This window comes from Trichogramma pretiosum, unplaced genomic scaffold, assembly GCF_000599845.2.
Source record: "Trichogramma pretiosum strain Unisexual culture from Peru unplaced genomic scaffold, Tpre_2.0 scaffold50, whole genome shotgun sequence".
Classification (NCBI taxonomy): domain Eukaryota; kingdom Metazoa; phylum Arthropoda; class Insecta; order Hymenoptera; family Trichogrammatidae; genus Trichogramma; species Trichogramma pretiosum.
In genome coordinates this window covers 846,417-873,840 of record NW_019640807.1, presented here as the reverse complement: position 1 = coordinate 873,840, position 27,424 = coordinate 846,417, and the positions used below count along the sequence as shown (strand labels likewise).

The window sequence follows — 27,424 nt, the reverse complement described above, 5'->3', positions numbered from 1 at the left end:
GCGCGAAACGGCCTTGAGAAAATCCGCCAGGAGACGTACACAATATTATTATATACGATCTCTCGTTCGATCTCTCGCCTCCTCATCGAAGTTTCTCTCTCTCTCTCTCTTAAAAGTTCGAAAACCGCCAACGGGCATTGTTGTGTGTAGCGTACTTAAAATGGGCATCCTCCTCTAATCCTCCCACGATGTCGTCGTAATACTCCTCTCGACGACACTCCGAGGTGTGTGTGTGTGTGTGTGCGCGCGCAGAAGATGTCACAAAAACCAGAATCATACACACACACACACACCGACGCGTCCGTGTTTATCGGCGGATTTAATTGAGTTCGAGTGGTCTTACACCTACTTGTTTTTTGTGTCGCTTGTTTTTCCGCTTGCTTTTCAACGAGAGATTCAACGAGTTTACGCGCGCGTCGATCATATCGAACACACACTGGGCAACAAGAGGATGAGTTAATTTTACCGTAAGAACGACGTCGACGACCACTGTACGACACGAGTACCTGTCTTGGCAATTGCGTTTTACGATATGGTACTCCCATACATACACAAGTCGGCACATCGTCGCCCGTAGTCGTAGTGTTTACTATTTACTTGCATAATTATCGTTTCTCTCTTGCACTCGTATAAAGACGGGCATTCGAGAATCATCACTGGCATACATAATGCGCATACACACACGCACACGCACTCGAAATTTCCTCTCGTGATTATATTTATGCGCACTTCCGAGATCGTAAAAGGTGCAGCAGCAGCAGCAGCAGCGCGCGTTCGAACCTCTCCAGGGTATTATAATAACAATATATAAAGCACTTCGGCGAGGATGCGGGAAAACGTTGTAACGCCGTAGGGGAGACCGGGGTGTGTTGGCATACGAGGTAAGTTGGCACACCGCATATTTCTCCTTATCAGCTACTTGAAAGGAGATGGCGCTACCATTAATTTAAACAATCTATGATGATGGATGTTTGTACAGAAAATCAGTTTCGAATCAGTGTTGAGCACCGAAGCAGGGGCGATCGAAATATTTCCACAGACCGAGGAAAATATTAAATTCTACGAAAACTTCGATTATTTTTCCATCGAATAAAGTAATCGTGATAATTTTGTTTCTATTATATTAAAATACCTCTTGAGTAATGTACCGAAGTGTTAAATTAGTGTTCGAATAATGCCCTTTGTTATTAAGTGTTTTTTTATAATGTCGGAGTGATCGGGGCATATTGACACTAAAATTCTGGGGGACATTGGCACATATTTTTTGTCGAAAAAATTTTTTTTTCAAAATCGTTCGCAATTATATTAGAAAAACAAACAGAGCTAGTGCGACAAAAGAAGACATACTTCATGCGATAAAAAGTATACGATATGAAAAAGCTAAAATATGTGCAGTTTCGAGCTTCTACATTTGTAAATGCTGAGGGACTGAATTTTATATAACAAAATTACATATGACATCAGTGTAATATTTGTTTCAGCCTTATGATATTAATAATAGTAGCTTCAATGAGTATCGCAATAAAACTATATTTCAATGAGTTTTTTGTGGAGTCGTCTAAATTATTATTGGGATAATCGGCAGTAGCACACAAAAATAGGGAGTATGTTTAGCGTTTAATGTCTGATACTACACGTACACTAGTATAGGTATATATGAACACAGGTTTTCGTAATTCGCGTGCCTCTATTATATATTAGGATACACGGATGTTGCTAAAAAAGTATACAGCACTCCATCAGCACCCAAACAATGCTATGTAAAATTTTCAGATCGATTTGTTTATGCCTGCATGAGTTATCGCAGTTAGAGTAAAACATCGAAAATTAGCAATATCGAATGTAGTTGCTTCGAATTTATTGGTCATGACGTTAAAATTCATTAAATGTTAAATAAAAAATAATTCAGAGTAAAATGAACTCCAAATAAAACGCCATTTTTATTGTGCTAACTTGCCCCAAAGCTTTGCCAACTTACCCCCCGCAGGGGCAAATTGACACTTGTGTCTTCAATACATAAAAAAGCCTAAACAGGGAAGAAATATTTTTTGATTGGGATAAAAGTACATACATACAGTTAGGTCTGTACAAGCTCTATTTATCTGTGAAAAAAATTCATCGATAAAATCTTAATATCGATTAAAAAATAACCGTTGTTTAAAAGTAGCGCCAACACACCCCGGTCTCCCCTATACTAGATGCGCCTTATAGTGCGTGAGTGTACATAATATGCCTGCCGGTAATAAGGTGCGCTTATTGTGATGCAAAGAAGCTGCTGTGTCCCTCGAGCCTGCTGTATAATCGATGAATAATAATTACGCGTGTATATTCCCGATGAATCCGCGACGACGATTGTCACCCGCGACGATGCGAAGATGACACGACGAGGTTGCTGTACCTGTCAACGTGAAAGTTCGTCGCCGCGACTCTTACAAATTTTACGGTCGCGCTCGAGCGAATGCATCGACGCGAATGCCCGTCGCGTGTCCGTGTATAAATGCACTTGGACTCGCGGAGAGTGCCTCTTTTCACTCGCTTTTTTGTCGCATTTCGAAAACCATCGCCGCGCTCACACTCTTTGCATATATTTTACTAACGCCTTTCAGTTCGCTGTACGCGCAAAAATCGTACAAGTACTCGATCGTGTTGTCAGGAATTTAAAAACTCAAACTCGATGCATCGCGCGCCATCTATCCGAATCCAACGGCCAAACGAATAGTACGTTTATTGCAAGGAACGATCAAGCCATTCATTTTTAAGAGTATAATATGTAATGAGACATAAAATTATTGACACGACAGTCGTAGTTATTTTACCACTAACTGAAACTCTGATGACTAATTGAACTTGATTTCTAATATTACGTGCGTAATACCTTTTTGTACTGCATACGTGTGTGTTCAGATATTTGTTTCTCATTTGCATGTATATTTTTCCGCATCAATGAAACGATGTGTGACAGAATTAACGATTGTCATTTTCACTGCAATTTTGGAATAATTTTAATGGCATGCGAGTGCCTCTATGTGTCGCAGTACGTAACTGCGATTGGGCAGGTGACGGTAGAGGGGGAAAATAACGCCAAGGAGCTATCACAATCGTAGCGTTTCTTCGCTAATATACGCAGTAGTGCGTTGAGTCGCTGGCAAAGAGTTACGTTCCAGTAGTGAGCAAGTGTTAACAAATTGGTGAATTCTAGGTATTGTTAGCTGCTCAAGGTGTATAACCTCAAATATCGGTGTATATGGTGAAAATTCACAGCGATTACACGTAATCAAGAGAGTGATGGAAAACGAAGAGAATACTGTCAGGTATAACATTTTTGTGCATGCCTTGATATTTTTTTAAACAATCGTCCCATCAAGTTTTACTATTTATCAGAGTCAAGGAAGAACCAAATGATATCTGGACGAATGCAGATGATGATTATGTACTCGATTCGGTGGAATTTTGCGAAGCCAAAAATTTTACAACATTAAATGTGAGTTCAATGATTTGCATTATCTTCTGTTATCATAATGATTTGCATTATGTTTCTACTATCCAAAACTATCATGCAATTTTAATTTTAGGCGAATCAAGTTGATGAGGTTATGGCGGAAAAGTTGGATGGAAAAAAATTAATCGATATTAAGTGCAAAGATATGAAACCAGAATTGATGCTTCAACCGAAAATCATAGGAAAATATGAGTATCAAAGCTACCCTTCTACTGTGAAAATAGAATACGAAAATCCGACAAATGACATAAATAATAAAGTATTTATTGATCTTGAATGTAAATATATGAAGCCTGAGCCTAAGTCCGTAACAGCCAATATCTGCAAAAATGAGCATAAAAGTTATCAATTTATTGTGAAAACGGAAAACAAAATTCAGAAAAATTTCATGAATGAAAAAAGGCTGATAATTTTAATTGAAAGAGAATTCAATTATGATGAAAACTGTTATTTTCAAGAGAAGTACCGATTAAATTTGGGAGAACATAAGAACGAGAAAATATTAAGAAAAACATCTCAAACTAAATTATCTTATGGAAGTAAAAACAGTCGAAATACTAATAAACAAGAAGTAGCTCTAACGAGACTTATGAATATGACACATGGCAGCGTTAGACTGCATGAATCTGATATTGGCCACAAGACATTTGCATACAAACGTAGCCTGAAAGCTCAGAACGCAATACGTGATCCTGAAAAACCCCTCGAGTGTAAGATTTGTCACAAATCATTTGGGCGAAAAGATAGCCTCCAAATTCATATAAATGTAGTACATGATTGTATCAAACCCTTCGAATGTGAGATTTGTCACAAATCATTTGGACAAAAATCTAGCCTCAAATATCACATAAATGCAGTACATAATCGTAGTAAACCCTTCGAATGTGACATTTGTCAAAGATCATTTGGACTTAAAGGTAACCTCAGAGCTCACATAACAGTGGTGCATGATCGGAGCAAACCCTTCCAGTGTAGGATGTGTCACAAATCATTTGGACAAAAATGTCATCTTAAATGCCACGTAAATACAATACATGATCTTAGCAAACCCTTCGAGTGTAAGATTTGTCATAAATCGTTTGGACAAAAACAAATCCTCAAACGTCATATAAGTGCAGTACATGATCGAAGCAAACCCTTTGAATGTGAAATTTGTCACAAATCATTTTCAACCAAGACTTACGTCAAACTTCATATTATGTCAATCCATGATCGAAACAAACCCTTTGAATGTAACATTTGTCTGAAATCATTTGGGCTAAAAAGTAACCTCAAAAAACACATAAATGCAGTACATTATCGTCGCAAACCTTTGTAATTTCGAAAATTCATCCACACGAATAAGCCTTAATTTTTTAAAGAAAAATAAAACATTGCAAACTCTTATTCAATATGTCCGTAGTTCCTGATTGTGATAAATAATTTACTTGCCTTCCCACATAAACTTAAATATAAATACAATTTTCTTTTAAATTCGATTTTTAAATCATTGCTGTTGAACCGATCTTTCAATATTCACGATATCGATTGATATTTTACTATGCGATGCTTCAAGTGTTATACTTTTTTTTAAGACAGGAGGATATAATCCCACGGAACAACAAAAACAACAACAGCGACAAAAGTCAACGAGAGCGAGCTTTTTAAAATCGAATTTCTGTCGTCGATACACGCCCACGCACTGCTCTTATGTACGCGCTACGTATCCCATGTACGGCAGCGTTGAAGTGTCGGGGCGAGCGATAATAATAAATTACGATTCGGCGCCGGACAATTCGCGTACACGTAACGAATACACAGACACAACCCACACGTTTGCGCCGTCGATGTGAAATTTCGACGCTCCACGCGTACACACACATCGTTCAATGCTCGCGCCGTACCAAATATTTGCTTTTCTTCATAAAACTTCGCGTCGTCGTCGTCGTCGTCGAGGGTCCTCTATATACCTATGTACTCGTTGTACCGTATACCCGCTACATAATACGCGTTGACCCAAGTGTGTATTACGTATGAGGCATAGACGCACGCACACATGCCCATAACACCGGTGTATGCGTGTACTCGTTTTGCTCTGGCCAGTTTACTTTGGAAATATCTCGCACTAAGCACGAGGTCGAAGAAGAAACAGAATATAACATAATAAAAGGGCGCCTGAGACTCTGTACACACATGCGAGTATAGTCTCGGGGGCAAAACCAGTGTGTGTTATTATGCACAGGCTGCGCACGTCGCGACGTTACACACACACACACACATGTACGCACCTATTGAATATTTCGACTTTCTATGGCATCTCTTACTCGCGTAGAAAATACTTACGGCTTTAAGGTGTTATATGGTATGTGCTCGAAGAAGGTATGATTTATACGTGCGGTCAGTCGGCAGGTATGCCTATTTTTGTTGTTGTCTCTCTCTCTCTCCCTCTCGAGTTAATAACATGTTAATGAGCTGAACTCCTCGATGACTCATGAAAAGCTCGTTATCGAGGCATCAAGTTGTACACGCCAATTCCGTTGGCCAAATAAAAAAGTCAAAGTTACGTAATCGCGTTTATAGTCTCCTACGTGATATTATGATTTCTATACCGCATAGCTGCCTTTTAAAGCGAAGATGATACGGATGAACTTGCTGAAACGGCTTGTAACGTTTTAATGTAATGGTTTTAAAGGTATTTTGAAAGTCTCTCTCTCTCTCTCTCTGGCGCGGGCGCGCGTGCCGCACAGGGAAGAAAACCACGCGGGACCATCTATAGCTCTGCGTGTACACGGCTCGCGGAGTTTGTAACGTGTAATTTTCCCTGCGCTCAGAGTTCGCCTCGGAATATTATAACACAGAGACGAGAAGTTAAGTTTCGAAAACTTAATTTTCAGTATTTCAAACGTAAGTCGATTATCAAAATATAAAACGAGATATATGGAGCAAGCTTTGCGAGCGAGCGAGCGGGAGTATAGAGAAAATCCCGCGCGCACATATCTTTTGTAGCGAAAACTTTCTGCGCTCAAAGTCGTCATAGCACTATACCGAAAATTCCGAATTCACCTAAAACGCGTCTGGTGTTCGCTCACTCGGGGTCTCTCGCGAGCATCATCAGTCCGACAAAAATCAAATTGGAAAAGTCTCGTTTGGCGCAAATGTTATACGCGACGAGGGACGCTCTTTTGTAGCAGTATACGCGCGGCGGTTGAAAAAAAAAAAAATAATAATGATGATGATAAAATTGAAGAGAAAAAAAACGAACCAGACGCTCTCGAGCTCGTCGCTGCTATATGCATATGAATTGTAAGTCGAGGGTACTTCGTAAATTTAAACGAGTTTCGTTTAATCTTGGTGCAATGATCTCTCTCTCTCTGTTCGCGCTCGAGCGTATATATAGATATTTTTTTGTTGTAGACGACCAACGACGACGAGAAGAGACAGTGAGAGACCGAGAGAATCTGTTCGGGGCATTTGTATTTGTGAATATTAAAAAACACAGGAATAAAGCGCGTGTATATAGGAGGAATATTTCCAGTCAGCCTGTGTGTTTGTACGCGTGTGTGTGATCACGCACACAGTCAGTTTTGCAGTTGGCCTTTTATGCTCGTTGCAGTGTGACGACGGCAGCGCAGAGCGAGGCTTTTTGTCGCGCTCCAATGATGCCCGGGCTCTCTTCTTGCTGCGCGCTCGCACTCACACACACACGCACACATTTGAACATAAGGTTCGTGCTGTATCACATGTATCGTGTGCATGTACTTCGCTTCACTTCGGTAATTTAGAATCATTTATTTTGATTGCCTTTATATGTGTAACGGGGTGAGCGCGCTTGAATTACGTCACATTATGGGACTCGCGCCGTTTGCTCGCTGCTGCTGCTGCTGCTGCTGCTGCTGCTGCTCGCCGCAGAGTCACTCAAATCATCGTCGTTCGGATTCTTTCATTGTACCCAATTTTACGATATACTTTCGATCTTCATCGCGAAAGAAAGCGAATTTATTCGTTCGTTCGTTCAAATGCTGTACGCGAGGGGTTTTTACAATTAGTAATTGGATTTTTTTTTCCAGATTGCGAGAGATTCGGTGAAAAGTGAAAGTTTATAATTCTTCTTCTCTTTTTTTTTTCATTATGAAACCGAAGATTTTTGAGAACGGACAATTTGCTCGGTAACCGAAATCTCGATTACATAGATTATTCCGGATCTACTTCGAGATCTTGAAACGGCGTGTACCGCGCGCGGATCGTAAAATGGCATAATCGATTTATAATTGCGCCTTTTCCCAATTGCCAAACGAATCCCGCGAAACTAACCTCGTCTATCGCATTCCTCGCGCACCCATATCTCTCTCGTCACAATTGACTCACGTACATTATCGAGGCTGCTCGATTTTTCGCGGCATTTAAATCCACCGCACGCCGCGAGGAGACGATTATTAACAGCTCGATTTTTGTCTTTGCGCGCCGAGCTTATCTGACGTTTCCGATCGATCGTTCGGCGGCTTGTGTACAATATGCCAACTTCGATTATCTTGTGCGCGTATTGAATTCAATCCAGGCGATCGCGATTCGTGTAACTTCGATACATATACATACGGTATATTGTAGTATAATACGGAGGCGCGCACGTTTCCTGGTATTTGTTACTAATCGTCGAACTGACTTTATGAATCGCATAAATATTTATAACTTCTCTCGACTGGAGGTGTAATAAATAACTCGACAAGTTCGTACTCGCGATGACAAATTATTATAGATTTGCCAATAAAAAAGAATAGAAAACATCGAGAATTAGACTCGACTGGCGTATACAATAGTCCTGTAATGACAGGTCGTTTTTTAAATGTACCTTTTTCATGTTATACCCGAATTTCGAAAATTTGCAGCGAATATGTGCCGAATTACTTTTGTTCATGTGGATTTATTATTCTCGGTAAAAACAAAAGGTAATGCTCGCGCAAAAGCTACATAGTCAGCCTGCTTTTATTCCTGCTTTCACTGCTCTACTGTCGCGTGCTTTTGTGTCCTGGCATCTTTTTACCCGTACATAAAATCGCGTAACAACTCAATATCTTCGAATTCATTCTTTGAACTTATCTTTCGCTTCAATATAAGTGCATTTCCTGCATTTCTCAATCGCATGTTGCTCGTATATGCGCACGCGGTACATAATGTATTTATATATCACTATCGACAGACGTTGTAGCTATATGTATCTCGAACGAAACTTTTTCCGTTTGCTACCGCAGACACGCGCAACCGTGTCTTTATATACGTATTATATACGTGTATCTGTTTTGGTTCCGGCAAAAATTTCCCTTGCCGTAAGCAAAGCGTGTTGTTGCGCGCGCGCCGACTCGATCTATTTTCAATGTTATTTTAACCGAATTCGAGCGATCGATATTTATTTGAACAACCTGCATTTTTTTGGTTCTCTATTTATAGCGTACACTAGGCATTGATTGTGCAACTTATGAAAAGTGTAATTATCTCTTCGAGCTAGGCGATAAAAAATTAATTTGTCTCGGTTGACCGTGAGAGACGGATCGGCGCAAATACACAACGGCGTCCTGACAACTGATTAATCGCGCATTTTTTTTTCGTTTCGCGCACAAAGAGCGTACCAAATTCGCGCGGGAGCGAGAGAAACCCGTACACACACACGCGATGGTGTTCGTATTTTGCTTCGTACACTCGTGAAAAAGTGAAAGAAAGAGGAGAAAGAAAAAAAACGATCGTGCTATGCCGCTCTCCATCCTTTCGTTCGTTCTTTTCAATTGATTGAAAGAAGTTGGAGAGGAGAATGCGTGCGTGAGGAAGAGGAGAGAGAGAGAGAGAGAAAGAGAGTGGAGAAAGGGGGGAAGGGAACGAGTATAACGCAAGCCAATGCAATCACATTTTTTCCTCGACGAAAGACGGACCTTTTTACGACTCTGTAGATACGAAACGCGAATGAACTTGCATTTCCTACTCTATTTTCCCATTACGCTTTTGATATTAAGTGGTTTGGCGGATTAATTTTTGGTTCGAAAGACTGCTCTTTCGACTCCTTTTTTACCTTAAATTTTTTTTTGCCCGCTCAAGACTCTCTTCAGCTATATACCCGAACGTTTACTCCAAAGTTCGTGTTTATTCACTCGAGCATCAAATTTAGCTGAATTTCTCGTTCCTCAAACTCGTATAAAACCTTTTTTTTCTCCATATCTTTCACTCTTAGATTCGCCAACGAAAAAATACAAAAAAAAAAAAAAAAAAACAACGACCTTCGTCAGCCGGTCCTCCACATATGCATATTATGTTGTACGGCCTCGCGAAGGAAATTTTTCGAAAGCCGCAACGCCGTATACATACACAACATAAATCGGGGGCGATCGCGCTGGATAATTTTCTGTCTCTTTCGTGGGCGTCGAGCGCGCGGGCGCATTACATTATATTTATATATTCCACATGGTATATAACGTAATAATAACGAGAGCAGCGATCGGGCGACGCGCGTAATAATAATCCGCGAAACTCTGTTGCGCGCCGGTCATCCGTATAAACTCATGATACTGCAGCATTTAGCAGAGCTGCATCGCTGACAGAAAGAGAGAGGAATCGCGTTGAGTAATTTTCGTCTGGCTTCTTTCTGAAATTGAATTTCGTGTCGCAACGTTTAATTTTTTTTTTTTTCTGTCTCTCTATCTCTCTGCCGCCCTCGTGCATTAACGTGTGTATATAATACGAAGCGATTTCGCATTGCAGCGTTGAAATATATATTACGCGCATTTAATTAGTCGAGAGATTCAAAAAGTACGATTTACGTGCAGTCGACGTATGCAACTCGGTCGCCGGCTCTGCGCAGCAGCCTTTTTACCTGAGGGCCTCGGCTCGCGAAACTGTGTTTCACGTACGCGCGCGCTTGCTCCTTTTTTTTTCATCCTTATATTTTACTTCGCGTATTATATCAATTCATACGTGCCATACGTGCCCGGCGTGCCAAACGTCTACCGAGTTTTGTCGTACGTATACGAGTAAAACTCGATATAATACATAATACATTATATTATTCGTTGAGAAAGACGAATTCTACGAACTCATTATGTCCTCGCCGATATAAATTGTATATACGGGGGTAATTCATTCATTGTGCACGCGCATAACGTACGTAAATTTTTACGTCTCTATCACTCTTTTTGTGTTCGTAATTTACATACGTCTAAAACAATATTTCAACTTCTACGAATTTATGAACTTATCGCAAGTATATGCGCGCGAGCTTTAAAAATGGAGAAAAAAAGGAGTCGAGCAAGGAATTTTGCGAGCATAAATCCAGGCGCTTGATCGACTTTTTACGATTCTTTTTCTTGCTCTTTCTATGTATTAGCTTGTTCATATATGTGTGCATACGGCTCTCTTGAAAATCGACATCATAGCGAGCGAGATTTATGTCACGAACGCGCTTACATACACACCGGTATATACGCGTACCTATATATATATTATTTACACAAGCGGCATGCGCACTAGCACATGACTGAAGTGATAAAAAAAAGTTGTATATATAGGTCTTATCGTCATTATCAACGGTAACGCAGCAGAAGCAGCAGCAGCAGCAGCAGTAGCATCGTTATCCTTGTACGCGCTTGTGTATATCTTACAAGCATCTTTATACGAGCTTTTCGTCTACGATAATTTTTTTTTTTCTCTCTCTCGACTGTAATACTTTTTCGCGCTTTGGCAGATCGCATTTTTTATCATCCTGCTAACGCTATTACCGGCAGCTATAGCCGGAGGACCTTGAAACGAGCAGAGACAGAGAGAGAAAAAACGGAGCTACTAAGCAGCCGCGACTTTTTTTATCGGTTTCTATATATCTCTCTCTCTCTCTGTGCAGTATATATACGCGGCATCGTCGCAGTCAAGTCGTCTATTGCGATGCGACGACGACGAACGGGCAAAAAGTAAATATTGCCGACGAGAGGTGGTGCGTGAGCGATCGTTAGCATCGTTATGTACGCGCGCATACAGATACAGAGACACGAATACACGCACACGTGTGAGAGCTGCTGGCTGTATATAGGTATACAGCGAACGCGTTCGAGTCTTCGCTAATTCGGTCCGTCTCTAAAAATATCTAATTTTTTTTTTCCTCAAGACCTTCGGTCGAAAAACTAGTTGTTTGTTGTTACTTTTTTTTTGCTACCGTTCTTCTTTTTACAAATCACGTACCGACGGTGTGATAATTTTTTTGTTGCAAGTCCATCGATCGATCAAACCCGGTACATTGGTAGCAATAACAAGCTCGCGCGTATACCACGTTTACATTTTATTTGTCGTGTGTGCGTGGTGTTATCGCAATTAATATAAACACTCATACAGAGTATAGAGAGCGAGCGAGAGAAAAAGAGAGAATAATCCGCCTACCGAGAGCTGCATAACGCGCGCTCGTATACGAAGATTGCATAATTTGCAGTACATAAAGTCGTGTGTATGTATGTATATGATGTTTAACTATATATAAACGTGCACATGTACACGAGCGACACACATACGCGTATAGCGGCGCGCAGACTGGAAAATTTAACGATTTTCGTAACGACGCGTTGATTTTCATAAACAGCACACGAACTTCTGCTGGTATATACTCTGTCTTACTGTTGCTGCGTTGCGTTGGTTTGTGCGTGTGCGTGCGAGCTCGCGCGAGGCAGAGGCGGCTGCTGCTGCACACATACACACATACGCATTTACACACACGCAGAAGAAGCAGCAGCAACAGGGAGAGGCACAGTTGCACGAAAGCGAATCTGCCAAGAAGATGCCGTATAATATGCATAACGTCGGTGCGTGTATAATCATAATGACCATCGCAGTGGAACTTCTTCTATATTTATATCTTATCTCTCTCTCTTTCTAGGCCCTAAAACCGCACACGAGATATTTTCAGTCTTTAATAAACCGGGTCTTTTGATCTTAGACTTTTGCAGGCACGGATACACGCGTATACGCACACGTACGCACATTAGCAGATTCGCACGGAAGCATTGGCGATGCAAAATGTTTACGTTATATTATGTACGCCCGCGACGACCGAGTATTTATTTATTCGTCCGCGGCCTCGCCCTCCGTAAATCCGACTCGCTTGTTTATAAACTCGTAAAAAAAAGAAGAAGTAAAAAGAAAGAGAGGAAGAGAAAAAGAGTTCACGTTACGAACCGTACGATAACGTCTCTCGTATTATTTTATTACCGATGACGCCTCGCATATACGCATTCGCGAGCTGAATGACACGCACACGCGCGCGCGTAAAAGTCGAGAGCACATGACGGATTTTTAAATAAAAATACTATACGCATGCGGACGTTACAACTTTTCGTGCACATCGCGAGCGTAGTACCGTAAGGTACTTTATTCGACGCGACCTAACCTAACTTTTCGAGCGAATCCCTTTAGGTCGTGTTATTATCATCATTATAGCGTATACGTTTCGCTAAAAGTTGGCCTTCTTTCTCGCTTCCTCCTATACATTCATACATCGAGCCCTCGACGCTCTTCGTTCTTATAGGTCTAATTATAAGATAAAAGTCGTGAATGGAATCTCTTTCTCTGAATGAATCCAAAACAAGAACCGAGATGTCAAATCGCGTGCGTGCGAGTTTCTCATAGTATACTGCTTGTGCACCTTGTATTTAATATACATATATTTCGGCGATGTCAAAAAATATACAGCCGGCATAAATCTCGTTTTAATGTGCGTGTGCGCGCCGTGTGTGTGCTGTGCTGAGGCTCGCCTCACTGTCTCCGTATTTATATCCAGTTTCAGAAGAAAATAAGAAAAAGAAACCTCAACTCCAAAAATATCCCGCTGCTCACGGGTTATAATAGGTACATAAAAAAAAGATAAGCGCAGAAACAAAAAAATAAAAAATAAAAAAAACGAACACGTGACAAGTAGTACGTATGCTTATGTACACTGCAGAATCTGACGAGGACGAAAAAGATGCCGTAAATTCGAAGCTCTCTGCGTCTCTTTTTGTCTTTCACGCGCTCGTATAAGCCATCGAGGATGTGACGCGCGCGCGCACACGCTCGTCGTCGTTACAAGAGGGAAAAGGGTTGGATTGCAGCGATGGGTTCGGCGGCGCTAAAATAACCGGCATCGTCGCGCGCGCGCACACACACTGATGTACAGGCAAACATACAATCGGAGTTTACCGTGTATAGTTAGTAATAGTATACAGCAGTGACTTAATATATAAACAAACGTGCCAGCGGGGTTTTGCCAAATTGACATACAAAAGTCAGCTTCGTCTTTTTACAAAGTAAACACACGAAAAAAGAACGAATCCAAGAAACGATGTTCTCGTTAAAATAAAAAAGTTTTCATATTTACCAAAAGTGTGTCGAAGATGCAGCTCCGGATACGAAGCGCAGCGTTACAGTAGTAGTAGTAGTAGTAGTAGCAGCGCGGCTATATATATTCGTCGGCGGTGCTCTGCACAGGGCGGCCTGTTGCGTATGTGCCGAGGCGTGTGCAGTACAATATAAGGACAGTCTCTGTCTCTATCGCTTCCTCCGCGGTACAGTCGGCGTTTTTACGATTCCGCACGCACACGCGTAGGGTTACAATATTATTAAGGCACGGTATAAATACAACGAAGGCGTGTGTAGCAGGAGAATCTCGCCCGCACACGTATACAACACTTTTAATGCGAGGCACTTGCACACTTGCACACTTGCACACGATGACGACGATGATAAAGAGAATCAAGCCCAAAACTATACAACGATGCGAGTTACGTTCGAATTCTCAAGAACGATGCATCGCGTGTATTGCCGCCGATTTGCAAGACAACAACAAACCGGATTGGTATATAGCTTTTTGACAGCTATCTCATAGACTCTCAAAGGTTGCGCGGCTTATTTAGCGCAGTTTCATTCGATTGAAGCTCCGCGATGACGCATAGCTGTAACGAGAGCGATAGCAGTGATTGCGGATTTTCGTCATTGTTGTCGTCGCGTAATCCTCGGCTGCATCATCGTCTGGCGGCATCATCGTGTTCGTCGGCCCGCATAAGTCGTGCGGCATCTATATAGACCATGTTATAATTTTTTTTGCAAAAGACAGAAGATCTTTTTCTCTTATCCCACTGCACGCGTCTCGTGTATTTGATACACACACACACACATACACTGCACACGCGTGAGCGGACGCAAGCGCGAAAAATGAAAACGATAAAAAATAAAATAAAAGAAGTAAAATAATGCAGCGAGCAGCGACCTTTGTGCGCGTATATATATGCTGCTATATATACCTTATCGTATATAATGGATAAATACACACACACGCGGACTTGTAATCGACGAGAGAAGCACAGACGACGCGAGTTAATGCGATACTAAAACAGTCCTCCACGGGGCAGTCACAGTCTGCTTGCTGCTGCTTCATGCGCCTTTTCTCCCGCCGCGCCACACAGCTCCAAGCATCATCCGTATATGTGTTTGCACATACATGTATATAGGTATATATTATGTATACAATATTCTCTTTCTGTCGAGGCAGCAACGCACGCTAAAACCTGATACACACGCGCGCACACACACACACACACACACACACACACATTCGCGTACATGTAAACGAGTATGTATTCGTGAGTGTGTGTATCGGCGCGGCGGCAACGGCGGACGGCAGTGGTGGTGGCGGCGGCTACGAGCCGAGCAGCGGCCGGCGCGCGCGGACGAGAGCGAGAGTGTGTGTGCAAAATATATATGTAACGTACGAAACGGCAGTGCCGCCGCTGCCGCGCGAGAGAGAACGAGAAAGACTCTTTGTGGGTAGGCATACACGACGGCTGCATTGCCATGTTACATATATATATATATACCGACAGTATGCACACACACATATATAAAATGCGAATGTCGTGGTGGCGGTAAGCCGCGGCCGAAGAGCGCGGCGCGGACCAGATGCTGCTCGCGCGGACGATGATGCTGCACGAAGCCTATACACTATACACGAAGTGGGGTGAAATGAATCGAGAGAGAGAGAGAAGGCAGATGGCACGACTCCGGGAGAGTCTCGCGTGCTTACTGTTATGGCTCCAACGTTATAATAATCATGACAATAATACATGTACTTTGCATCGTGGTACACTGAACAGCATAGAGAAACCGAGACCGGTCGATCCAAACCGAACGCGCGGCACAAGTTCGGATAAAAGCTGCAGTAACAGCAGCAGCAGCTTTATATACAGATATATTTATCTGCACATGTAAACCGTGACTTGTAAAATGTATAAGAGGCGACTCGCGGTGCTCGCGTGGACAGGCTGCCGCCGCGCACGCGACCGTCGTCAGCTGCTGCCGCTGCTCAGGGTACTTGAGTCGCGGGTTTATTTGTAAAAAGCGGAAAAATCGAATCATTTCGGCATCTGTTTTAATTTATTTTTGAAATCGAGACCGTCTTCGCAGCTTTTCTTTTCACCTCGACAGATGAGAATCAATAACACTTATTTCGATCTTTATTACACCTTTTTGATGACTTAGGCTCGATATAATTACTTTCAGTTTGAATAACGAAAAGTAGTACGGTGTCAATCATAGCTACTTTATTTTTAATCTATATCACAGGTCTGCTTATTTAAAGTTTAACAAGAAATTTACTTTTTACATTTGGCCAGCTTGCGTTGTACTTTCGTTCTCTTTATTGTACTGTCCCCATTCAGGAAAAGTGCAATCTTTGAAGTCTTTGTAAGTCATTGGTCTCATCGAAGGTGGTAGATCTGCACTGTTGTGTAATCCATTGGGTAAGGGCCACGGATTGTAATCTTTTATTTCAATTTCTTCTGGAGCTACTGTATCTTCAAAGTACTCCTTTGTTATCCACTCTTTGTCAGGGAAATAGAAAACTGGATCTGCATTTTTTGAAGCCACTGAATGCAACAAGAAATTATTAAGTATTGGCTCTTACATAAAGGTGTTAAGGAAATGGTACAAATGGTATTTTTATTACCTATGTATTGCAAGTATTCTAACTGATCCCTAGTGTAATGAGAAAATCTGCAAGTTGCTCCAAATGGACATTGTCCTTCTGTGGCCAATCTACGGCATGGTATTTTAGAGCTTTCTTCTTGCAAAACTTCTTCAGGTGCTGAAATAAGTATATCAGTTAGAACAAGAATCATAAAAGATTTAAGAAATGAAGTTTATACACCTTACCTTTGAAAGGTTTGTAATAATCTGTGTAATTTTTTGCATGAGCAATACTTGTAAGATGCTTCTGTCGAGCATTCTGAGCATCCTTGAAGGTTCGCTTACAGTAGTCGCAATAATACTTTTTACCACCCATGGCTATTCCTAGTTGTCAGGCAAGAACTGAAAAAATAATCAAAATAACTTGTAATATTTTCATCTACGCTCTAACTCGTTCGTTGCTCCTAATAATTTTAGTTATCTACGAAAATTATGTCAGGCATCTCTCAGTCATAAACCTTGAGATAACAATGAAAATTTGAAGCATATATAAACGCCACCAGTGCTTATGCTTATGGTGTGTATGCGCATGTATAAGAGCACAACGCGTACAAACAACGTCCCGTAAACAAACTTTTCCAACTACTTCTCGCGTTGTGTACACGTTAATTCACTTATATCATACATTTCACATGCGAGTGCATGGCAAGCATTAGATGCAACAAACAAGCGCTATTTTCCTCGCTCGACCTGAAATAATAATTATCTATCCTGCGTCGGCGTGTCAAAAAACTCTTGATTAATTCTAAAACGACTGTCTTATATCACTGCGCTTTACCTTGAAATAATAATTATGTATCCTGACAGCGGTGAATTTTCGATGTGCAGCACACACACACTGCGTGTTTATAATTTTGTTTACCAAAACTCGTGCCTGTGTCTAGCAGACAGCTTTTGTGTGTACACTGCTTGTGTTATGTTGTACGGCGTGCGGCGTGGTGGCTCTCTTCTCTCTGATCTGACAACTCTCGGCCTCAGGTTAAGTTGACTCCGCTCCGGATCGAACATGCTCACGCCATCTATAATTTCAGTTTGACATGATACACTCATGTGGCTGATCGTGCTGCGAAATGAGCAAGCTCGAATCATCGTTTTTTTATTCTCTAATAAGTAAATGAATCGATCGATTGGGTGTATAATTAAAGTACAAGACTGCTTTAATGGTAGGTGATTAGTTTATTTTAAACAAACAGGTTATACATTTTTTTGTTTTATTTCATTATATAATATCCATCGTTAATTTTTTTTTGTTTTTTTTTTCTCTTTGTATCGCATTAGTGCATCGATATTATCACCGAAATTCATAATTTCTTTTCTTCGTTCGTTACACTGACAGGATAGTATCGCGAATCGATCCGTAAGGAGAAGGCGGAGGAGGATAATTAACAAAATAAATCAAAGATCGCACGAACGCACAAAAATACAATGTATACCGCCCGGAGTTAGTAAGCCGCGAGTTTTGTCTGATTTTTTTATTATCGTTTGTTGTTATACATATCATAATGATTATTATTACAAGTTCAAATGAATCACAGGCGCTTCGTCAGCGTTTGGGTAATTTTCTGTTGCATCGATAGTACAATCATATACATTTTTGTTACATTTATGTACGATTAGGCACCAACGGGGCCACGCGCGAAAACGTGCATTGACTAATTTCTGGAATATCTCGTTCATCCGTTCGATACAGTAATCTCTAAGCTTTTTTTGCAATGAAAATTGATACATCCCCGTAAATAGGTTACACAGATAATACAGTAATATTACGTTTCAATAATGGGCATGGTTCGATGCCTTATCTTTTGTTCGAAGCTAAAAGTAAGAATTTTCACATCAAAATTTTCCGTGCCGCTATGTGTACGTGGATGGGTCGATGTATACATTATATTTATATGTAAAACTTGACTTTCGATCCTTGGTTATTTAAATAAAAAATGCAAGTATGTACACACAAGCGCCAGTAATGCAATAAGTGTACGGATAATGAAAAAAAAAAAAAAATGTCGAGAGAGCTTACACACACGGGAGGTGTTCTCGAGAGCTGTCGAGAGAGAAAAAAATCAATATCAATTTGGCCTAGATGCACCTATAAAAAAAATTGCGCGTATAATAACGGACTTTACACCGTCGCATATATACACGCACACGTGTACGCAGCACAGAGTCCGAGTACGACGACGAGATGGAAGAGATTGCGGAGTATATATAGCGGAGGGAAAAGATGTACCTCGTCGAGTTCGCGTTGAAACACTTTCTTTGGTCGTCGCAGTTGTTCTCCGTCTTTGCACTCTAAGCCTGTTCTCTCTCTATATATATAACAAAAGGTCGAAGTTCGCGCGCACTTCCGCGAGGCTAGTCCCTCTCTCTCTCTCTACACTCTCTTCCGTTGTAACGTCACCGCTGCAACGGCACGAGGAGGGGCTTATATTGCACTTTCTTATTTCGCCCCTTTTCTTTTCTACTTTATTTATTTTCCCCCCTTTTTTTACGTGCTCGACGCGCGAATTTCATACTTTTCAATTTAACATTATATCTTTTTTTCCATTACTCCCGATACTCGCGCGCAAGAAAGATTTTTTTCTGCTCTCGTCGTATTCCTCCAAAGCTCGTTTGCCGCAATCTCTCTCCTCTCGCGTTACAGCGCTTGGAGTATGTAATAAATGCCAACAATGGAAAAATAATCGCGATGAAAGTTTCGGGGTCGGAGATAAGAAAGAAAAAACGAATTCTTGCCCTTTTTATTATTATCATTATCATTATCATTATCATTATCATTATTATTTCTTATTTCGCGAGCGAGTTTTTAGGCCTGCTAAAAACAAACCGTAAACGCTAAGCCTGATAAGCAGCGAATCCGACACGTATTTTAGAAGGGACTCCGAACTGAGCTGAAAATTATCTTGCTCCTCGTGAGCTTGCGGGATGAAATACTCGTGCGGATTTTATTTTTTTACTTTTTTTAATTTAGCAGAGTGCTTTGTGCTGATTGAAACTTTATCCAATTTTTTTTCGTGCCAGTCGCTTCGGCAACCGGCCGAGGGTTTGGTTAATTTTGTTTTTTTCTTTTTCATAATTTCTGGCGTGGAGTACACTCGGTAATTCATGTAAGAAGCTTTCGAATAATTTGAATTTTGGGTAAAGACACAGTGAAATGCCGGGATCGGACAAGTTGGAAAATAGGACAGAAAAAAGGAAGTAAGGAAAGACGGTTCTTGTGGGTGTTGCTCTCGTGATTTTATCTGGTGCTTCGATACCCTACTTATTACTCTATAGTTTATGATTTTTCGTTTATTTTTCCATCCTTTTTTTTTATCGTCATCAATATACTTATATAAGAATAAAAAGTAATTGCAAGATTGCTTTCGATTGAAAATTTCTTTTGTTTTGTTGTTCTCTATATTCGCATGTAATATATAATATGTATAAGGTTTAAATTTGCCATCGTTGTCGGACTATCCTAATATAGCTTTATCATTTACTTACAACTTTTTTCGTTTGTCGTTTCGTACACACTTCGTTTTGTAAGAAAAAATAGTCGAAATGATCGCGCAATTTATGTATGATTTTATGGTTTTACTTTTTTGTTCTCGGAGATTTGTCAAATGAACGGATATTTGAATCACAAAATTATTTTATTCGAGACTAATAAGGAGACACAAACTGAACGCCATGTATTGACTAAAGTTATTATGTATAATATCGTTCGCAAGTTTATATTCCTCATAGAGGGTTAGAGTTCTGTTTGTTTTTCTGTGATCATCTTGCGATTACAAATTTCTATAAGTTTACGTCATAGAAATTAGTCATTTCTGCAATGTATACAATAATAGTAATCGCAAAAACGAGCAACGTAAGAATAAGTATTCGTTTTTTTATACATCACCTAAAATATATGACAAATAACAATAGATTTTAATTAACTATTGGTAGAATCATTTTATAAAATCAATGACAATTTCACACACAATTGTAAGCCATTGGCGCGAGCAGATGCAAAAATTGAGGATGCCACGCACGCGTGATGGTTGATTGAAAAATTTGCCGATTCATTACAATTTTTTTCACCTCGTCATCTAATTCAGTTGAGTTCTTCTCCTACACTTTCGCCTCAATTTTTAACGTCTGCTCGCGTCAATTACCGGTACTTTGTATAATATATCGCAAATTTCACATCGTTTATTTCGAACTAGAATTTAATATTTGTATAAGTTTCACAATGGTAATATAGGAACGAGTGATAAATCATGACAATTTATCTTGAATCTAAATGTATATCTTATGTATTCAATAAACAGGGTGTAACATTTAAAACCGAAAATACAGTTGTGTGTCGTATACACATTCGATATCTAACTTCGGAGTGTATAATATGCATAATAAAAGCATTTCGCAAATTTTTTGTTTCACGACCCTCGCCCCCGCGACGCGAGAGCGAAGATGCCTCTGTCGTTTCGCTGGTTCTCTCGCATACTTTCTCATCGTTTTTCTTATTTCACTCTTCTTGTCGACTTTACCTCTCCTAGCAAGGACCCATGTATATAATACGCAGTTACACATACATATAATATATATTTTGAGGAATGGAGCTACAGCGAGTGGAATGTATATTATTTAGGGAACATACAACGACGTGAAAAATATCAGGAGAGATGCAGGAGGATAGTTTGTTCCCATTTGGCGTATATGGAATCGAAGCGAGACACATCGCCATTATAGTTATTTTTTTATTCATTTTTTTTTCGATTTTTGTTAAATTTATTATCGTATATTTTTTTTATGTATAATCATATAAGATATTTGCATCGTGTGTAGTAATAAGAGCTTTTATTATTTTTTTTGCATTTGAGGTTGTTTTGCGAGACGAGTAACTGTGATGTCACGCGATATATATACGAGCAAATGGATTTTTTTCTTTGAAAAAAAATTGATAACGTACAGAGGTATCGACAATTTTGCATGTTTTTTTTCTTCGTGATTATAAGTTATTTAAAATCAAAAAATCTAAAATTAATGTTTCCATTTGCCTGAAAGGTGATACACTCGCCGCATAAAATATTTGTCGACAACATTGTCTCGTTTCTTTTTGCTTTTATTTGATCGAATACCGTCAACGCGTCGAGAGAAATGAAAAAAAGGGAGTGGACACATAAAGTATTACGCGGACATATATATATTGCCAGCATCCCGTCTCAATGATCAAATTCTTTGTATTACATATTCACTGCCTGCCTCTGCTTATTTTTTTTTTATTGTTGCTGCTGGTTACTGTTGTTGTTGTTGTTGTAGTTGCTGTTGCTGTTGTTGCTGCTGTTGCTGTTGTTGTCGGGCATCGTTCCTTTATTTTTTTTCATCCGGATTTGGTACGACCTCCTGGCGTACCTTGTGACCCCGGAAACTCGCCTGGATCTTCGTCGCGGCTTTGTGAAGATCCGGATCCGACAGATCTATGCCCTCGAGCTCGTTCACCGTATCCGTGACCTGTGTGCGACAAACAAGAAAAAAAGAACAAAAATGAACAATCGGCATTACTCGATCAAAAAAAGGCTGCATATTTCACAAGAGAGAGAAAGAACAATTTTTTCCATTTTTTTTTTTTTTGCCAGACAGAAGAAAAATATAATCCTGTGACGCGGGCAATATTATTCGGCGCGCTCGGAAAGTTATTTCACGATATTTTCGCGAACTTTGTTATTTTTCCCGCGTCCGCTTAACGTATGTGCAGAATCGCTATATGTATACGACAAAAAAAACCCTATCTACGCATATCGAAGTCATTCGGTACTATATCCATGGACGAATTCAAATCTTCGGAGAATATACTTAGGGGCTTGGAACTTTTCGAGCCTGTGGGGACTGACGAGCACACACACATTCTACGCACGGCCGAAAGACCTTTGCGCGCTGGTAAAGCCGAGGAATAATTTATATAACAAAATATATTTTATTCACTCTCCCGTCGTTCGCTATTTCGCTTCCTGCCCAAAAGTTCAACGTACCGCTCTCGACTTAATATTTGTTTTTTTTTTTTTTTTATACCTGTCCAATTCCCGTGCCGGACCCGCAGCACATTGACAAAGCAAACAACAGCGCCGATGCGACGATATACGCGGAGATCCAAAAATTTTTCTCCGATCGTCGTGTTCTTTTTTATTTTCCTTCTTTTTTTCTGTCGACTGCATACCTATACGCTGAATAAACTTTCGGGGGATCGTTGCTGCGCCCCGACGATAGACGCGCAGTGTGTATGTATTATCGATGCCCCAGCCAAAATTGATTAAACGTCGCGCTGTTTAACTCTCGGGGCTGAACGGCACACCGCTGCTGTGCACGCGCGATCGAACTCGTTTGCCCTTTTCACCTTTGCCTGACTCTTTCTCTTTCTCTCTCTCTCACTCTCTTTTTCCATCGTGTATTTCTTTTTTTACTTCGTCCTAATGCATCGGTACAAAAGTGCGAGTAAAATCGATGCCTCGCGATTATTATGGAGAGCGCCGTCTGACTTTTTCAATGCGTAATATTACGACGAGGTGCTACGCAATGATTGCTTTAAACATAGCTGCTATATTACAGGCGCGCATAATACACGCGACCCCGTGTGTCGTTCGCACTCCTCGCGCTCGAAAGAGCTCAAAAATCATTATTAGCGTAAAAGCTCTAGGTGCTCAGCTCAGCTGATATACGCCTGTCCGTCTCGCTTCTGCTGTTACTGCTGCTGCTGCTTTCCCTCGAGGGGCTCTTTGGGGCTATTATAAATATATATGGAAGCCACGCCATAGAAAGCTGCGTTATACGTCCACGGTATCTATACATATATACATGAGCTAAGTAGTGCGTCTATATGTACAGAGTAAAGCTCGTATTATACATCTATCCTCTTTTGCACCTGCAAGCTCAAGTCGTACGCCGAAGCTTATAATGCTGCCAGTGGCAGCAGCAGCAGCAGCAGCAGCAGCGAGAAAGCCATCGGCTGAGTATACACACTCACTCACGTACACGCGAACACATAGATATACAGACGCGAGCGAAGCGTGTGCAGATGTACTATATATACCACTACAAGAGTGTCAAGAGAGAGAGCTGCTGCTGCTTGGATCGGAAGATTTTCTCCGTGAATTTTTCACCTATAAAGCGCGGAAATTGACAATGACAAATGCTTCCGAAGAACATTTGCCAGTAGCAGCAGCAGCACTCGAGGAGAGCGAGAGAGAGAGAGGTTGAGCTTTATATACGAAAAGTGTCAAATCGATCGCTGCATCGCCCCGACTAGGTACCTGGTACTACCGCTGCTGGTGCGACTGCTGCATGTGTCAAGGGATTATAATAATAACCGCCTCGCTCGCGCGCGTGCGAATACAGACATACATATATACACGCATAAAGCTTACAAGCTGTAATATGGACGCTTCGAGCTCTCTGCGCGTATATTATATGCATACACATAGGTGTATGTGTGCGAGCGTCTGTGTAGCAATTGTGAAATATCGACAGAAAATCTTTTTTTTTATCTTCGTTACCGTACACATACAGTGTACAGCGAGTTTTAGAAATCGCACACGCGTTTATAAATTGCCCCGTATATGCGAGCAGAGGAACGATCGTATGCACATAACGCGCCGTACGTATGTGTGCACTCGCACTCGTGATTTTTTCTCGTTTCGTTTCTCTATGCGTGTGTTTGTTATATAGCGGCTTCTTGATGATTTATCGCGTTTATCGCGACGGGGACATGAATTATTTTGTTTTGTTTTTTCATTCGTTTTCGTTTGGAGAGATTTTTACGGTGTGCTCGCACCTGCAACAGTCGCAGAAATCGTGTGTGTGTGTGTGCGCGCGCGGAACTAGAACTAGGTTGACGTTTTACTCCTTATTTTTTCGGGAGGACATTTTTATTTGCGCTGACCGAGCAGTTGTATACGTATAGGTGCACAGCGTCGCGTCTGTTGTTGCGCTTTGAGCCAGACCAAGACACAAAGGAGCCTCGAAAAATCGAATTGAACTTTATAAATATGGACGAGAGGTCGAATAAATATGTCGGTCGGATTCCCGTTTTACTTCTCTTTTTTTTTCTCGTCCCGCGCCTCGACATATATATTAACAAGTATAAACGCGAGCAAAAGCCTCGGCTCGGAATTCATTTTTAATACTTGACTATTCATATAATGATTAAAAAAAAAGAAGAAAAACGAAAGTACAGCGAGAGCAAAAGAAAAGTGTGAAAAAAAAGAGTAGCAAAGAATACGAAACGAACAAAAGCAAGTTTTTGCAGAAAACGACGGAAACGAATATATAAGAAACAAAGGGTTCCAAGAGTATGGGGCGCGCGCAAGCTCGTAGCAAACTCAGCCAAGCGATATGTTTGAAAAGAAGCAAAAAAAAAAAAAAGATGAGAGAGAAAGATGGCTTGATGCACATCATCCGCGTGTAGCGGCGGAGACCTTGTGAAAAATCTCGCGAAATCGAAAGAGACGACGCCGACCGTATTTCGCTGTTAGACGCGACCGATCTTTGTTGTTGGCTCGTCCAAGCCCCTCGCGCATATTTTTGACACTTTTTTGAATCGTCGAGCGCGCAAAAGTATCCTACAAAAAAAAAACAATGACAACAACAACAACGACGGAAGAAAAAGGAGTCCGTTTGCCACCAACGCACACATTCACGCACACGTAGACGGTTGAAATAAAGTATATTCACTTGGAAGTGAGCCAAAAAGTAAAATCAAGAATGAGAAAGCGAGCGAGCGAATCCAACGACGAGCGTATGGGCGAATTTTCAGGCTTTTTTTTGCTCCTCCTTACGTACTTTTAACCTGCTCGCGGGAGAAGCGGATACGATGTAGTTTAATGCCTGCCCATAAAGTAAAGTAAGCTTCATTTTTATCCCTGGACTCGAGTTGGGTTATAAGAGAGAAAGAGGCAAGTTGTTCGTAAAACGGATATAATCGGTACACACACGCCCGGGCGTCTGCGATATTACTGGGAAATTTGTCAAAACTGTCGGTAACGCAGCAGCAGCAGTAGCTCTAGCAGCAGTATTACTACGGAAGGACGGGGGCTTTTCAAGGGTGATGTACACGCGCGTCGAGCTCGGAAGGGACAATCAATCAATATGTCCATTTAACACTTTCTCTCCGGGATATGCGCGTAAGTGTGTGTATGTGTGCGCACCCGCGCGTGCCGGAATTCCTCGTTCGCACTCAATTTTCGCGAAACAAATTGATTGTCACGCACCGCGCGGGGGGGTACGGCGGGGCTGTGTAGTTTTTTTCCGCCGCTCCTCGTTCTCGCTCATCGGAAAAATCTCGCGCTTTAATGCAACACGACGTGTACAAATTATATACGTACCAATGCCCGTTTACATTGTAAGAGCTCACCCGCGTGTACACAAGTGTGTGTGTGTGTGTTTCCTTTTTTACACCCTATTTTTGCGCTTCTGGGTCATCTTTGTTAAAAATGCATGTAATATAGCTCTCTACGTACAACACACATACACGCGCGTCCTCAATTATCATGTCTCATTCCCTCGCGCGCGCGTATTATGCATCTGCGAGCGAACTCCGAGGCAATTTTTTCCTCTTCACTTTGCGCGCGCGCGCGCCCGCGTTATATATACATTCGGTAGAAGCAGTAGCACAGCTCGAGAGAGAGCATATTGCACACAGGGCGCATCTCTCTCCTCGTTGTTGTTGTTGTTGTTGTTTTTCTTCTCTTTTCTCCCTGGTGCTTTTTTTTGTGCTTCTTTCCTTCGCTCCGCCACGAAACAACACGTCTTACTTTTCTCTTCTGTGTACTTCGGCGCGGGCGGGCGGGTGAATGCCGCGCGCTTATAATAATGCCGTGCCATCCATCCACCGCGCGGAGTATAACACGGGTATATATAGCGAAGCTCGTTTGCGTGCGTGGGCGCCGCGGCGCGTACATATTTTCTTCCCTCCGTCTCTCTCTCTTTTTCTTATCCTCCGAGATATATATCATAAATAATAATGATCATCGCTCATTTTTCATTCGGTTGTGCAGGGGGGGGGGGGGGGGNGGGGGGGGGGGGGGGGGGGGGGGAGGAGGTGGCGTTATATGTAGCGTATTATATACAGGTGTTTGGGCTCGTTTGTGAGCTCGTGTACCACATGGGGCCGCCGTGACTGGTCCAAATTTGTACCGTAGTCATTTTTCATTGCCACTGATCGCCAAGTACTATGCTTAGCTCGTACTAGATCTAATTTCATCGCGTGCGAATCGATCTCCATTTCGTGTGTGTAAATGTGGGTGAAATAAAACTCGCTCCAAATAAAAATGTAGTTTAAGTGTTTGACCGCGCTTTGGCTTATACTATTATTTTAGCTTTACCACTTGCAGATTTTCAAATAAAGATACTCGCCATCTAGCGGTGGAGATTGATTTTAATTATGACTGAATTTTTCCAAGTTATTGCACGATTACTGGAATTTAAAAATCAAGTATTCCCAAATAAAGTCTTTTATAAGGGCGAAAGTGAAAATATAAATGAAATTGAATTCATCTTCGTAGAGGAAAAAAACTTCCTTAACTTTTAGGTTAACTTTGATGTAAATATTTTTAGCAGTACTAATACGCTGCTATCATGCAAGCAACGATTCGGCCAGTAATTTCGTTCTCGAGCTTATAATTCTCGACTGGATTATTTCGAAATAGGGAGCTATTTCGCTATACAGAAATAGCCTGGATACCGGAAGTTTGATACAGGTGCTCATCTGCAAGGTACGCATACACACACGCACACATTGCATATATTTTCGGGAAACTTTCCGTAAGGGAAAATTGCACTTGAGAGCCCAGAGGCTATACGATGCGTCTGTTCATACACGTAGTAGCGCGTGGCAATGATTTGCGAGCATTGTCCAGCCGGGATTCGCCGTGATGCGCGCACACACACACGGACGCATACACACACACACAATAACCG

At 41.3% G+C, this 27,424-nt stretch overlaps 3 protein-coding genes across 4 annotated transcripts in view; all 3 read right to left on the bottom strand.

Moving 5' to 3' along the window:
* LOC106649361 (pleckstrin homology-like domain family B member 1) overlaps positions 1-14,898 on the bottom strand; it is a 45,803-nt gene extending 30,905 nt beyond the window's left edge. The window contains exon 1 of the mRNA XM_014366725.2: positions 13,848-14,898. The gene's annotated coding sequence lies outside the window, so the exon portion shown is untranslated. The remainder of the gene's footprint in view (positions 1-13,847) is intronic.
* A 1,112-nt stretch (positions 14,899-16,010) lies between these two features.
* On the bottom strand, positions 16,011-17,422 carry LOC106649413 (zinc finger matrin-type protein 5). Of its 2 annotated transcripts, none has more exons than XM_014366802.2 (4): positions 17,268-17,422; positions 16,676-16,831; positions 16,470-16,607; positions 16,011-16,389 (listed from the first exon to the last, which is right to left on the bottom strand). In XM_014366802.2, exons 2-4 carry the CDS (start codon positions 16,803-16,805, stop codon positions 16,124-16,126), a joined length of 534 nt encoding a protein of 177 aa, XP_014222288.1. In that variant the 5' UTR covers positions 16,806-16,831; positions 17,268-17,422; the 3' UTR covers positions 16,011-16,123. The 2 variants fall into 2 exon arrangements, with proteins under 2 accessions (XP_014222288.1, XP_014222289.1); XM_014366803.2 differs by lacking the exon at positions 17,268-17,422 and adding an exon at positions 17,180-17,203.
* Positions 17,423-20,356: 2,934 nt separating this feature from the next.
* LOC106649411 (neuromodulin) overlaps positions 20,357-27,424 on the bottom strand; it is a 31,914-nt gene continuing 24,846 nt past the window's right edge. Inside the window, exon 3 of the mRNA XM_023460494.1 lies at positions 20,357-21,967. Within this exon, the coding sequence (XP_023316262.1) occupies positions 21,827-21,967 (141 nt within the window). The 3' untranslated portion in view covers positions 20,357-21,826. The remainder of the gene's footprint in view (positions 21,968-27,424) is intronic.